Source organism: Mirounga leonina, unplaced genomic scaffold (genome assembly GCF_011800145.1).
Source record: "Mirounga leonina isolate KUSES-001 unplaced genomic scaffold, KU_Mleo_1.0 Mir_174, whole genome shotgun sequence".
In the NCBI taxonomy this organism is placed as follows: Eukaryota; Metazoa; Chordata; class Mammalia; order Carnivora; family Phocidae; genus Mirounga; species Mirounga leonina.
Genome location: NW_023270451.1, coordinates 53,815,297 through 53,830,628, shown reverse-complemented (window position 1 = coordinate 53,830,628; position 15,332 = coordinate 53,815,297). Strand labels below are relative to the sequence as shown.

Genomic DNA, 15,332 nt, shown 5'->3' with positions numbered 1-15,332 from the left:
ATATTAGGGCGTAGAGAAACATTAAGAGAAACCAAGAAGGGGGCACCTGTGTGGCTCAGTTGGTTAAGTGTCTGCCTTCAGCTCAGGTCATGATCTCAGGGTCCTGGTATCGAGCATCACGTGGGCTCCCTGCTCAGTTGGGAGTCTGCTTCTCCCTCTGCCCCTTCCCCCCCTCCACTTGTGCACACGCTCTCTCTCTCTCTCTCTCAAATAAATAAATATTTTTTAAAAAAAGAGAGAAACCAAGAAGGACCAGTTAGAAGCTTAATACAGCAATCCAGCTAATGGCTCGAACAAGTAGATGGCAGTGAAGGTAGTAAGAAGATCGATTTTGAAGATTGAGATAACATAACTTGCAGATGACTGGATGTGGGTGGCAGAGAAAAAATGGAAGATGGCCTTTAGAATTTTGGCCTGAACAGAAGGATGAATGGTGGTGCCATTCACTTTGGTGGGGAAATACTGAGAGGAGCAGCTTTGGGGGTGGGGAAGGTGAAGAATCTTATGTGAAACAGAAATTTGAAATACTCTTCGATATCTTAGTGGAAACACAGAAGAGGAAGCTACCCCTGCTTCTGTGGAGCTGAGGGAAGAGGTTAGGACTGGAGGTGTGCATTTGAGGGTCATTGGATGATATGGATGATATTTGAAGCACTGAATGAGAGCACCTGGAAGAGAGTAGATTAAAAAGAAAAAAGTACTCAGCACCGGGCTATAGAGCATGCTGCCATTTTAAAGCCCAGAACATGGAGAAGCATCCAGCAAAAGAGACTGAAAAGGAGCAGCCCATGATTTAAGATGAGAATCAGCAGAGTATACTGTCCTGTGAAGAGGTTATTCCATGAAAGTAGAAGTATCAAGAGCTGTTGGGAGATTGGAGATGATGAAGACTGACAGTTGCCCCCAGATTTGGCAGTGTTGTGTAGATATTGATGACCATGGCATGTGCTCTTTCAGCGCAGCGATGGAGGAGAAAGCCTTATTAGAGTGAATTCAAGAACAGCTAGGAATTGAGAAAGTGAAAACAGTTCATTAGAAGTTTTGCTGTGAAAGGAAGCAGAGGAATGGGGCTACATCTGGAAGGAGTTAAGGGACGAGGACTCTTTTTAAAATATGGAATAATACAGTATTTTAGTTTACAAATAGGAATGGGTTAGCAAAGACAGAAATACTGGTGCTACTAAAGAAAACAGGAATAAGTGAAGGAACAAGCTGGGGGTTGGGAAGTGGGGTTGGGCTAAGTGCAGAATTGCGGTGTGCCCTTTGAGAACTGCCTGTTACCTGTGCACAATCAGCTTGCACTGGAAATTAAACTAACCACGTAGGCATGCAGTTTAGGTTAGCTGACAATGCTTTTTGTGATAAGACTTTCTCAGTGAAAGAAGCTTGCCACACTTAGAGTAGCTCTGAAATTGTGCACACACAAAAAGCTTGGCCTTAGCTAGGAGCCTTGGCACTGTAACAGGAGGGAAGACAGAGTATGTGATAGAGACGATGAAAAGTTGGGTGGTCGAGCAGCTAATCTGTTGAGCACCCACCAACACGGCTACTACTGTATTTTGTTGGTGGTGGTGGTGTTTTTCTATTAGGGTAATAATCCTTGAACAATTTTACAGTCCAAGGGAGAGATAAGATACTGATTTTTACCAAAACTATCTATTACTCAGATGAATGTGCCAAACTTAAATAGTGACAGCAAATATTTATGCAAGAACCTCCCGCATACTCCATGTCCTGGTGAGTTGTGAGGAGCTGGTAGGAAGAATGGATCCATGAACTAAAGGCTTCCTTACGATCTGAGCCTGATAGGCTAAACCTGAGCCTGTTGACACATGAGTGACTTTCTGCCAGTACCACTCAGTGGAGAAGGTCAAGGGAGTTTTTAAAATCCCTAAATCCCTCCATTTCAATCTTGGTTTGTTCTTCCTCACCCATACAGCACACTTGACTAAAAGCCCAATCACTCCATTTCCTGCTTCCATTTTGGCTTATGCTGTGCCCTCCACTTGGAGTGCCTTCAGTCTGTTCTTCAAAATAGCTTTTAAAAAGGCATAAAATGTTTTACAAGCTTCTCATTTTAGAATTACCTAGTACAGCAAATAAGTATAACAAAGCATAGGTTTACATATAGTTGTGAGGCTACAGTCATTCAATAAAACTTACTGTGGGCTAGGCCCTTGGTGAAGCAGTGATTAACAAGGCCAGATCCCCCAGCATCACTGCTGTCCAAGTTCCAACCCTTGGCTGTCTTCTCCTCCATCTGTAACACAGTCCCCAAAACGAGACAGGACGATCACGTGCGTTAGAATCGTCTGGTTGGGCCCCATCTGGAACTCACCAGGCCATCGGTGGTGGTAAGGCCCTGAAGTCTGATGAATCCTCCAGGTGATTTTGTCATGGCTCTAAAGTTTGAGGACCACTAGCTTAGATCAGTTCCCTTCGATGGCCTTCCAGGATTTTCATCTGCCCCAAGAGTCTTTGTGCTGATTTCTTCTCCCCCTATTAACCCACCAGGTTGTAGGGAAGTTGTTTTTCTCCATGATTAGAGTTCTCTAGATTTTCATTGTGTAAACATTAGTCTTCTGATACCCAGTTTATCCACAAAGTTGCTTCTCCCAGTCCAGGTATAATTTGTGGAGATGGGCTTTTGCTTCAGCACGTTAACAAGTTGGAGTAGTTTACAACAAATTAGAATAGATGAGATTTCTAGAGCAGGGAGGTAGTATTTCTTCAAAAATACTTTCTAAATGCCAGAATGAGGTGGCAACTGAAAATCTTGAAGCAATAACTTTGATTTCCTGTGCACTAGTTCCTCTTTTCTATGTAAATTATACCGTGCTGTGCCCATAGATGAAGGTTGTCTGAAGTCATCCTTGTGCCTGTACTTCTTTGGCAAATATCAGTCATTTGACCATTTGTAGTAACAGATTGCAAACCTTTCTTGGCTATTGAAGTGGTGTGCTGAGATTTGAAATGTCCTTATATCCAAAAACTGAGTCATGAGTAAAAGAATAAAACCAAAGGAGCCACATTGTTTTGGAAAAATTGGAACAAGTAGAGCAAGATCTCTAAACACCACAGATATCGACTACAGTGAAGGAGCAATAATGTATAACTGCCTTTATGGCTTGGAGACCTGTGTGCCAGGATCCTCACTCAGTGCTGAGTTACCATGAAAAGCTCTGGGAGCTGCCTCTGTGACTTGAGCTGAATGTTTTAAGCATAAATGCAAAGCATTTGAAGTAGACTCACTTTAGGTCCTTCTAGTTTTGGGAAGTCTTGTTTTTGGAGGTCTTACCTCTCAGCCTATCAAACATATTAAATAGACCCACATGCCACATTTTACTGAAGAAAAGAAGTAAAAAGCAATTTTTACATTTTGCTTTTTAAATTATTGGCCTATGAGTGAGTCATTTAACTCCAACTGCTTGGGATTTCTCAGCATTTCTGTATATTTAGGAATTCTTGTAAAGTTGTAAAAAGTAACCTATACTTTTTTTTAATACAATAGAAGTTGCCTAAATATGAAATTGGACAATAAATGATATAAGTAATGTTGCATTCTACAGACATATAATTAAACCTTTTTTTAGTTTTTATTTTGCAGTTTTGTTTTTTTTTTAAAGATTTTGTTTATTTATTTGTCAGAGAGAGAGAGCACAAGGAGGGGGAGCGGCAGGCAGAGCAGTAGAGGGAGAAGCAGGCTCCCCGGCGAGCAAGGAGCCCGATGTGGGACTCGATCCCAGGACCCTGGGATCATGACCTGAGCCGAAGGCAGACGCTTAACGACTGAGCCACCCAGGTTCCCTATTTTGCAGTTTTAATTTTGGTCCCATAACATCTTTTCAGGTCTCAATATTTTCCAAAGCTCCTGAAAAGATCGTAGGTCCTATGTCCTCTGCCTCTTGTGCCTAATAATAAACCGACCTTGGTGACAGGACGAGGTATTGAATCTAGAACAAGGACTACATGCTCCCTTAAAGAATGACCAGGTATAATGACTGGCCTAAAATGCTAGAAGCCAAGAGAATGTGAAACAGAGTTTGTTGGAATGTTTATCTGGCTTAGGCCTCTGGAGAGCTTTGCTCTTCAAAGGGTGGACCAAGGATGAACAGCGTGAGCATCCCCTGGAGCTTGTGAGAAATGGCAGAATCTCAGGCCCCACCCCAGGCCTACTGAGTCATAATCTGCATTTTTAACTAGATCACCAGGTACCCACTAAAGTTTGAGAAGCACTGCTTTGTCTGGAGCAGTGGTTCTCAGTTCTGGGTGCACAGGAGAATCACTTGGGAGTCCTAACACTCCTGATGTCCAGGTTGTACCCAAGTCCATTCATTAGAATCTCTGGGGGTATCTATCTGTATTTTAAAGGCTCCTGGGTGATTCCAGGGAGCAACCAGGTTAAGACTCACTGGTTGACAATAAGGTCACAGAGGCTCCATGTTGTTTACCAGCGAGCACAGTTCAGGGAACTGTGGATTTTGTTTGTGTTTGGGACCCAGCATATAAATAATAAATGGGTCATCTTTGCTGTGGAATACCTTCTTACTTTGGAAAGTTGAATGTTTTGGCTGCTTGCCAGGACCTTAGGCCCAATAGTCTAAATCCCAGATATGTCATGTTTCACTAGCACTGGATGCTCTTGTTTCTGAACAACAATTCATGCTACAGTCGTGGGCCAAAAGGTGGTTTTTTTATGTGAAACTCAGGTGTAGTGGGACTGTGTGTATTTCTCCATTGAATACCATAACAGAACGTTTGTGCTTAGAACCACATGTTAAGAATGAACTGCTTCCTTGCTTGATAGCATTCCATTTTCTGATAATTAAGCATTAGTTTCATAATGTAAGTTTTAGATAAACTACTTTGGGAATTTTAATGATTTCTTCGGTTATCACCAATTCTGCTAGTGGCTATGGAAAATTGCCACTTCATACTGTTATTTGCAGGTGATTTATCTCTTTAGTAGGAAATTCACTGATGGTATCTGCTGTTTGGGGAGCTGGAGACACCACGGGACTTTTCATTTTCATAGGCTCTGCTTATACCTAACGTTCACAGTAAGAGTTGTTGAAAGATGTAATTGACATATATAAAATGTACATGCCTACTCACGGTGGAGCAGGTGCCCGAGAAATGGTGGTTTTCTTCTCTTTCCCTTTCTTTACCTTGGGCTATTCTCATTCAACCATCTGACCCCTTAGTCTTATTAATATTTTCTTATCCCAGGAGAAGGCTATCATAGTGAGTTTTCCAGCAGATGACAATAATGAACCTTTATGTCCTTCAAAGGCTCTAAATATTCTTCTAATTAGTAAATATCCCTCTAGTCTACGTTTTACCAGTAGGATAATCAAGGTGTGAAGTTGGTGGGGTGTTTTGTTTCCTTTTGTTTTATTTGCGGTCATAGAACTCTACCCCTTGATTGCAAATCCTGTGGTGAGAACTGGAGTCTCATCACATCAGACACTCCATTGGGCATGCATCTCAGCAAAGGTCGAGGAGGTTTTGAGTATCAGCCATATATATATATATGTATACCATTAGTTTATAGTATTTTGGGGAATGGCCTGTGTTGTTTCAGTGTAATGCTGTATGTAATATTAAATGAACCAACTGGATATGCATTCAGTTTTGAATGTCAATTCACAGAGCTACAAAAAGGAGCAGGTTTTGAACGAATTGCCTAACTCTAGAATTAACCAAGAATGCTCACCAAATCCTCTTTTAATCTCCCTAGCAAGCGACACGTGGCTGTAATATGTCCCCTTGTCAGGCTTCCCCTAATTTCTCCAGCCCTGAGATGCCCCATTTTCTGAATTGCCTTAACACCCACTGGCAGTTTCCCTCAGCTTAGTGCTGGGTTATAGACAATTTCACATTCTGTAATTGTTTCTTTAGTGGCATTCTGTCACCAGGAGAGAGGGAGTCTGCCTTCCGTAGCTCTTGCCTGACCCTTAATACCTTAAAAGGGGGAGAACAGAGAGAAGACTTCTAATAAATACTCAATATATTCTGTCATTTTATTGATTTCATCTTTGGGCTCCATTTCTTTTTCTGTTTTTTTTTTGAAGTGTGGCTTTCTTCCATGTTAATCAAATATGGAATATTATATTTGGATTAATCATTTTGCTTTGTTCAGAAATTAATAAAAGCATTAATTTCTGCTAGAGATTAATATATTTCTGCCTGAGTCATATGAATTCATAGATCTGGGTATCATTTTACAAAGAACCCAACTTCAGTGATTGATTTTTTTTTTTTGGGTGTAGAGATTAAAGAAAATTTTCAGAAAGTTAGCACATGGTATTCAAATAATATTATTCCACACGCTTCCTGAAGGTTTTCTTTTCCTTTTTAAAAAATTTATTTATTTATGTATTTATTTGGGGACAGTGGGGTGGGGGGGGTGGTGAGCGGAAGGGGAGGAAGAAGGAGAAAAAAAGCATCCCAAGCTGACTCCAAGCTGAGCACAGAGCCTGACATGGGGCTTGATCTCAGGGCTGAAACCGAGAGTTGGACACTTAACCAACTGAGCTATCCAGGTGCCCCCTGTAGGTTTTCTTTTACCTTAATTGTTTTTTATTCTTATGTAATAAATGATTTTCACTAATGCAAAGTTTCCAACTTAAAATGTTCTTTTTTTTTTTCACTAGCGTTATTATTACAACAGTTCTATACCTGTCTGATGCACTTCGTAAGAACTTCTTAAATGAAAACTTTGATTATAAGGTAAGTATCCATCCAGATGACTCTCCTACCTGAGCTGAAATCTTTTACCTTATACTTGAGGAAATTACCTACCATATTTTCTTTCTTTTAATAATAGGAAAACATATTTACTCCACCTACCCTAAATTAATCTTGGGCTATATCAGCTTTCATGATGAATAATATTAGAAGTTGTCATTTCTGAACAAGTTAGGGCTACAATCATGCTTATCAACCTAGTGGAAATCATGGTGCGTAAGAGGAGGTAGTTCCTTGTTGTTACTCTAAATTTTCATTCTTCTTTCTTGTATGGTCCTCATGTGTGACAAAGGGAACTTAGAACATAGGTTTTTAAGACATTTTTTAAAATAGAGTTTATATGAAGAAAATGTTTACAAAGTAAACACTTCAGTTCCTTTACTTCTCCATCATCACATTTTTTTTAGAATGAATTAATGAAAAGAAACAAAATGAAAGATTGGTAAAATTCTTTAAGGCAGAACTTTCTCTACATCTATAATATAATTTGATATGCCTAAGAATTCTTGATATACTATTTTTTTTTAAGATTTTATTTATTTATTTGACAGAGGGAGACAGCGAGAGAGGGAACACAAGCAGAGGGAGTGGGAGAGGGAAAAGCAGGCTTCCCGCTGAGCAGGGAGCCCGATGTGGGGCTCGATCCCAGGACCCTGGGATCATGACCTGAGCTGAAGGCAGACGCTTAATGACTAAGCCACCCAGGCACCCCTTGATATACTATTTTTTAAACAGAAAATGATAATTGGTAAACAAAGATGGGCAACGCTTATCTTGGCTTCCCTTCTTAACGATGTTTTTGGGTTTTGGCATCTGTGTTTCCTATTCTTTTTAAATAACATTTTTCATATTCAACATTGAGTAAATTGTCCCTATTGGATAACTAGAAAACATAAAAAAGCACAAATCAGTAAAAACCAATGGAATTTAAAGGTTGCACACTATGTCTGTATATCATACCATATAATAATAAATATATGAAAATTTCATAATCAACTTTACTTTTTAATATTAAGTTGTTTCTGCTATTGTATTCTTATAAATCACTCTATGTGCCTTCTTACAAAATAAAACTTGGCACATATCCTTAATTATTTTTTGGATAAATATTTGTAAGTGGAATTATTGAGTTAAGGGTTATACCAATTATATTTGATTTCCTATATATACACCAACCTGAAATTACTGACTAAAATTCATATTTTGTGAAATATCTGCTCTTGACTTTTGTTCATTATTTTGCTTGGTCTTACATTTTTTGTTTGTAAGAGCTCTTTATATATAAAAGATATTAATTCTTTACAACGTTTCTCCTTATTATTTCTAATTTTACTTGGTGTCCGTGAAGAAGTAGTTTCCTTCCATTATGTCATATATTTTTGGTTAAGTTTATTTCTGGGAATTTTATTCTGATCTCTTTCTGGTGCTGTTTTTGATATAAGAAACCTTAAACTCAAAAGATATGTCTGGGCAGGGAATTTTTTTATGCTGTCTGAATTTAAAGCAATTAGCATATCCAGAGAAGTGTATGCCTTTTTTTTTTTTTTTAATTCTCCATTAAAAGGAGTTCCAAAAATGAATTCTCACAGGAATAAAATAACCCAGCTTATACCTCAGCTTCCATGGAGATACTCAGACATATTATAAGAGAAACAAAACATTTAACATATACCAGGGAGCTTAAGAAACCTGTGATAAGGCACTGAAACAGTATAGAAATAGATAATATTTCTTTGCTTTACTTTGTTACAGCAAATTTCAAGCATATATAAAAGCAGAGAGAATAGTGTGATGAACCCCCATGTACCCATATCCAGATTCGACTATTATTCACACAGGGCCAATCTTATTTCACCTGTACCCCCGCCCACTTATCACTTTTGAAACAAATCCAAGATATCATGTCACTTAATCTGTAAATATTTTTGTAACACTATAATCTTGTTTTAGATCTGGGATTCCTACTTTTACCTTGCGGTCATTTTTATAAACCAGTTGTGTCTGCAGTTAGAGATGTTCACACCTTCCAAAAAGAAAAAGGTGTTAGAAAAGTAAGTATCGGTGTATAATTCGGTGGGGATATGAGGCAGATCAAATGTTGTGCTTTTAAGAGGGTGTTTAGTTCAAATGATTCATAAATCAGATGTCCATAACTGGAAATGACAATGGAGAAGCAATGAGCAAGAGGACAAGAAGCACTCTTTTCTGGAAATTTTGAACTTACTTATACTTTTATTTGGGGGGGGGCGGAACTCCATCTTTCAGGAATCAATATATTTTAGAAGCAAATAAAATAGAGGACAAGTCTGTTTTATTAAAGGATTTATACAAGGATTTGCATTAGAAGCATCAAGACATCTACATTAAACATCTTTAATTACAAACAGTGTCTTTTAATTCAGAAGAGACATAAATACTTTTCTATTCCAAAAAGACACAAATACTTCTTTGTTTTGAAGGTTTTGTATCAGGTTTGCTTTTTGTTTTATTTCAGGTATGGTGACATGCGCGTCACAATGGGTTGTGAAATTTTCAGCATGTGGCAAAACCTAGGTAAGTAATGGAAAGAGAAGCCACCCCCATTGTAGTTTATCACTGTACTTTTAAGTGTATAAATGAAGGCAGGCAACTTACCAGTGACAGTGTCTGAAACCAAATGTTTAAACCGGTAAAGTCATCCATAGAAAGTAATTGATATTTTGGCACTGAATATAGTTATAACTAATTTTTAAATTGGTATCTGTCTGAAAAATCACCTTACCTTTGTGTATTTCATTATTAATGAATAATGAGTTTTATAATCTAGCATTGCTCCAATAATACACACGTTGTTAGCAATGAGCTAACCTTTCAGAATTTGGGATTGTAACAACTCAAAATTTCTAGAACTCTGAATTGAGTCTATGAATCATAACAGATTTAGAATTACCTTCATGAAACATTGACCTGTGCACCAGTACTCTTAAAAACTTAACACCATGGACCTATATCATAAAGAGTATACACAAAGGATTTTAAAACGTCTGCAGTTGCTAAGAAACTATTAGATTCAATTTTGTTAATCTGACACAGCAGATAGAGAATACTACTCCAGCAAATTGATGACCTAGACCTGGTTGCATGGAAAAGAATAATATTTGGAAAATAAATTGTTTTACAATCTCGCTGGCATAGGGTTTCTTTCTAGAGATTCCAACTTATTTAATTTTGTATGCTAACTACACAAGTTTATAGTATTCATTTACTATTACTGCATTGTAAACTTCTTGTGATTCATTAAAGTGATGGGCCTATTTGAATTGAATATGTAATGACTTAAAAGTATCTTTTCTCATGGGCTTCATCCAAGCACAACTTGTAAATGGCAGGATTTGTTTTCTGTAAATGAAAATCGAACCATTATCATTTTACTTCAGTTTATTTACAGAGTGATTTTTGGCCAGGATCTGTATATATACATATCAATATTCATAGCAATTTGAGGAAGAGCCTTGTTATATATAATTAAGCCCAGTGTTCAGTGCTTGCTGGTAATTTCAGGAAAAAAACAAAAGTGAGTTAACATCTTGAAAGCAACCTTCAGCTGTCAGGCCAGCCAGAAGAAGTCCATGACGTGTCTTTAGATTCAGCTCGAAAATAACATTAGTTTGTCTTATTTGAAGAGTACTCCTTTCAGTCTTTATGTTTTGTTCATTCTTTGTTTTTCAAAGCCCTGTAGTGTCCATATTACATTTGGCATTACTTTAACAAGATGTTGTTATGTCAGTACTCTTTAGAACATTGGTTCTCAAATAGGCCAGTGGTAGCACCTGGGAGCTTGTGAGAAATGTAAATTATCTGGCTGCACCCCAGACCTACTGAAACGGAATCACCAAGAGAGAGTGGGACACAGCTGAGTTTTCACAGGTTCTCCAGGTGGTTCTTGACTAAAGATTGAAAAGCACTGCTTTAGATACTCTCCCCTTTCTCTGTTTTCCCAGCCCTAGAGGCTAGCTCTAGCTCAGTTCTGGCAGTCTGTTAGAAAAGGCTCCTTATACTCAACGACCAATTCCCAGCATGACATAGTTCAAATGCAGGGTGAGTGTGAATTTTTACTTCATTCCTTGGTTTTTGCATTATTTCCCTAGAGTTGTGTCATGACTTTTCTGAGACTTCCAAAACAGAAGGTGAATGCTAAAGGTCACTGCTATTGTACAACTAGAATGGGAAAGTGTTCAGAACTGTTGAAACCTCTCTTCCAACATATATTTTTACAAAATTATAAGAACAATTAAGTGTTCAGAGTACTGTTTTAACACCCCTTATTGACCTTAAGTCAGCTTGTTACTTAGGAATATGAAAATATATTTGTTATAATTTGGTTTACCTATAACTATGTCACGTAGAGTATTTTGAATGCTAAAGAAGAATTTATTCAGATAATTACAGAGCACATTTCTTAATGGAACAGACCAGTAAAATTCAATTTAACATAGTTCATGAGGCACTGGCTCTGTGCATGTTATTTGGAGACATAAGAAAAAATGGTCCATACCTGTACAGAGCTTAGTTTTTTTTTTTGTACAGACCTTAGTTTTTTTTATTTTTTAAAGATTTTATTTATTTATTTATTTGACAGAGAGAGAGCGAGCAAGAGAGGGAACACAAGCAGGGGGAGTGGGAGAGGGAGAAACAGGCTTCCTGCGGAGCAGGGAGCCCGATGCAGGACTTGATCCCAGCACCCTGGGATCATGACCTGAGCCGATGGCAGACGCTTAACGACTGAGCCACCCAGGCGCCCCCAGAGCTTAGTTTTTAAATCTCATATTTTTTGTCTGATTTCTGTAGAACAAAAAAATCTTGATAAAAACGAATCATCATGTTTTAGTAAACTTTATGACTTCAGAAATCAAGACTTCAATAGTTTTCAGTAGATATAAAAAACACTAACTTTTAGAAAATAAATTGCAAAGAGGAAATAATACTCAGAGCACTGAATATGGAGGAAATAATACTCAGAGTACTGAATACGGAGGAAATAATACTCAGAGTACTGAATACGGAGGAAATAATACTCAGAGTACTGAATACATTTTTTGCCACTTGAAACTACCCAGTTAGTCTAATACACAAACACAAATTTTACTGAACAGTATTTTTAAATCAGATTTTGGTCATCAGTACTTACCTAAAAGTGTGGAAACTCTTGCATATGCTAGAAACAGGTTGGTTTTTCCATTCTGTGGAGAACAAGGAATAAAGGGTGCATGTAATTGAGTCTGCTTTTAAGCACAGAGCTGTATGATTTTCACATCTGATCATTATATCCCATAGATTTACCTTTGAGCAATGGATCATATAGTAATTATAGGTTTAATTTTTTGAGGAACTGCCATACTGTAGTCCCCAGTAACTACACCATTTTACATTCCCATTAACGGTACACAAGGGTTCCAGTGTCTCCACATCCTTGCCTACACTTGTTCTTTTCTCTCTCTCTCTAAAAAGAGAGAGAGAGAGAGCATGCGCATGTGGGTGTGAGCTCGGGGTGGGGGTGGGGTTTGTGGGCAGGGCATGGAACAGAAGGAGAGGGAGAGAGAGAGAATCTTAAGCAGGCTCCACACCCAGCATGGACCCTGCTGTGGGATCCCACAACCCTGAGATCATGACCTGAACTGAAATCAAGGATCAGATGCTTAACTGACTGAGCCACCCAGGCACCCCTCTTTTTTGCATTTTTTTATTTTTTGATAATAGCCATCCTAACAGGTGTGAGGTGACATTTCCTTGTGGTTTTGATAAAATAATGTACTTTTGAAGAGTAGAGACCAAGTAGTGAAAAGTGAATACCTTCTCTTAAATGTGTTTTTCTACAGTATTTTCATTTCCAAGTGGAAGGACTAGAAATGCCCTGTCAAGAGAAGGGGGAAGGCATAAATTTCCCCCCAAATTTTACACATTAGTACTATGCTTAGAGGAATAGGCTGCAAAGAAAGAGGCTAGGCTTGACTACTGTGTCCCACCTTTGGCATCCATTGTACTTCAAGATTAAGTTTTTTCTTGCTATTTTTGGTTGAACTAACATTCTTACTAAATATAAAGTGGGCTTTTTTTTTCCACATTTGCAAACATAGCGTCTTGTAACTGCCATAGAAAAATCAATACTTCCCTAACAGGCTGTTTTGTGCCCATAAATATAAAACTTCAGCAGCCCAAGTAGCAGATGCCCTAAATACTTCAAAAGAAGACCATGTGGCTGACAATTAGAGATGGGGAAAGTATACTAAATCTTCAGTTTGAAAAGAAACCATTTAAGTAAAGTTTATTTTGCTGTTGTCATACATAGCTCAAAATTTTGCTTTGCTAATCGGGGAGGAATTAAGTTTTCTCTGGTGAGAGTCTGCTCAGGTTTATGCAGGTTCTGTGTTCCCAAACTGTGTTTTCAGTGAATAAGGCTATCTTCGTGCTTTCCTGTATAGTGATTTAAAAATAGGTGTGGCCTGTCTGCTGTCAATAACAAATAAGGCATAAAATGTAGTGTAAGGACTTTGTTTGGATTATGATTGAAGGAAACCACTTGTAAATGACATGTTTTAGGACAATCAGGGAAATTTTAATATAGGCTGAGTTTTATTATTTTATTTTATTTTTTAATTAACATAATGTATTATTTGTTTCAGGGGTACAGGTGTGTGATTTATCAGTCTTACACAGTTCACAGCGCTCACCATAGCACATACCCTCCCCAATGTCCCTCACCCAGCCACCTCATCCCTCCCACCCCCTCCACTCCAGCAACCCTCAGTTTGTTTCCTGAGATTAAGAGTGTCTCATGGTTTATCTCCCCCTCTGGTTTTGTCTTGTTTCCTTTTTCCCTCCCTTCCCCTATGATCCTCTGTCTTGTTTCTCAAATTCCTCATATCAGTGAGATCATATACTTGTCTTTCTCTGATTGACTTATTTCACTTAGCATAATACCCTCTAGTTCCATCCACGTCATTGCAAATAGCAAGATTTCGGGTTTTTTAATGGCTGCATAATATTCCATTGTATATATATATACCACATCTTCTTTATCCATTCATCTGTTGATGGACATCTAGGCTCTTTCCATAGTTTGGCTATTGTGGACATTTCTGCTATAACCATTGGGGTGTACGTTAGGCTGAGTTTTAGATTAAGGAATTATTGTGTGCCTTTGTTAGAGGTAATAAAGGCATTGTGATTATATATATATATATATATTCCCACCTGTTAAAGATGATATGATGTCTCAGACTTGCATTAAAGTACCCAAGAGGGGAGAAAAATCATTGGGGTGATAGGTGAAACAAGATTGGCAAAAATGTTGATAATTCTTGAAGCTAGATGATGGGTATGTGGGGATTTGTTTTAGTATTCTTTATAATTTTGTGTACCTGTAAGATTTTTCATAGTAAAAAAATGTTTTGTTGACATATAATTAACATGCAATGTTATATTAGCTTCAAGTGTACAACATAATAATTCAATAATTCTGTACATTACTCAGTGCTCACCAGGATAAATGTAGTCCTTATCCGTCACCGAACAATACATAGTAAAAACCTTTTTAAAAGGAAGAAAATCAGGTTGTAAAATGTCTATAAATAGAGATTTTTTTTTTTTACAAAGTAATTCAAAAATACTCAGGGAAACAGTGATAAATAAGTGCATGCTAATGATGTTCTTTAGAGAGGCCAAAGGATGCCAGGCTCAGGAAAGATTAAAAATGAAGATCATAATGTAGCAGCTCTGAGTCTCATTTCAACAGGCAAGGGAGGACTATTTGGGCTGGCAGGAAATTCCATTTTATTTTGTCTTTCTTGCCACTTCTATCTCCCCTCCCCCCACACACACCCAAAAGCTATGCCCAGATTTGGTGTCTTACATAGTCTCAAACCTGGGGGGAGGCCGTCCTGGTTATTGGTCGTATGTCAAGGTGACCTTGGTCCTGCGTTCCTGGTCCCCTCAGCGTGTGGCTCTGCCGGGCACAATGTCTGTGGTGGACCTGGAACCCCGGCAGCCATCCCCTCGGGGCAGGCTCAGGGACCGGATGTAAGGCCTGCCCATCCCAGGCTGGGCCAGAAGTCTCTATCTCCCATTTCTCTCTCTTCCCCTCTCTTGTCAGGATGTCTTGAGTAAGCACTGAGTGGGTTAGGCTTTTGCAAATGACAGTAAGAGTGATGGAGCTCAGGTTGCTGCTCCTTTCTGCCCTGACAGACGTAACCGAGGAAAGCAGTCGCAAAAGGTGGCTGCTCGCTCCCTGCTTGAAACGCGTATGTTGGGAAGATGGAGGAGATACAGGGAGAACTGTGGGGTGAAGTTCTCTATATTCTGCCACAGTGAGTTTGTCCATCTTGAAAGGATTCATTCTTTTGGAGGAAAATACACCAAGTTAGATTAATAAGGAAGTTTCTTCTGATGAGTAAGAAGGAGGTGTTCTTGGTCAGATGAGGAAAACTAAGGAGTCCCTTGGGAGAGATACGATTGTACCTGGGTCACAGAGAAAGGTAGGAAAGCAAAAAGAATTCTAAGCCAAATTTATTCCTCACACATAATGGGTATGGATAAGTAAGATGGTG

The 15,332-nt window shown here is 38.5% G+C and overlaps 1 protein-coding gene across 5 annotated transcripts in view; it reads left to right on the top strand.

The window, feature by feature from the left end:
• DOCK4 (dedicator of cytokinesis 4) overlaps positions 1 to 15,332 on the top strand; it is a 421,086-nt gene that overhangs the window by 335,221 nt on the left and 70,533 nt on the right. For all 5 annotated transcript variants that reach the window (XM_035020946.1, XM_035020945.1, XM_035020944.1 and 2 more), the window contains 3 exons: positions 6,657 to 6,732; positions 8,701 to 8,801; positions 9,245 to 9,303. In XM_035020946.1, the coding sequence (XP_034876837.1) occupies positions 6,657 to 6,732; positions 8,701 to 8,801; positions 9,245 to 9,303 (236 nt within the window). The remainder of the gene's footprint in view (positions 1 to 6,656; positions 6,733 to 8,700; positions 8,802 to 9,244; positions 9,304 to 15,332) is intronic.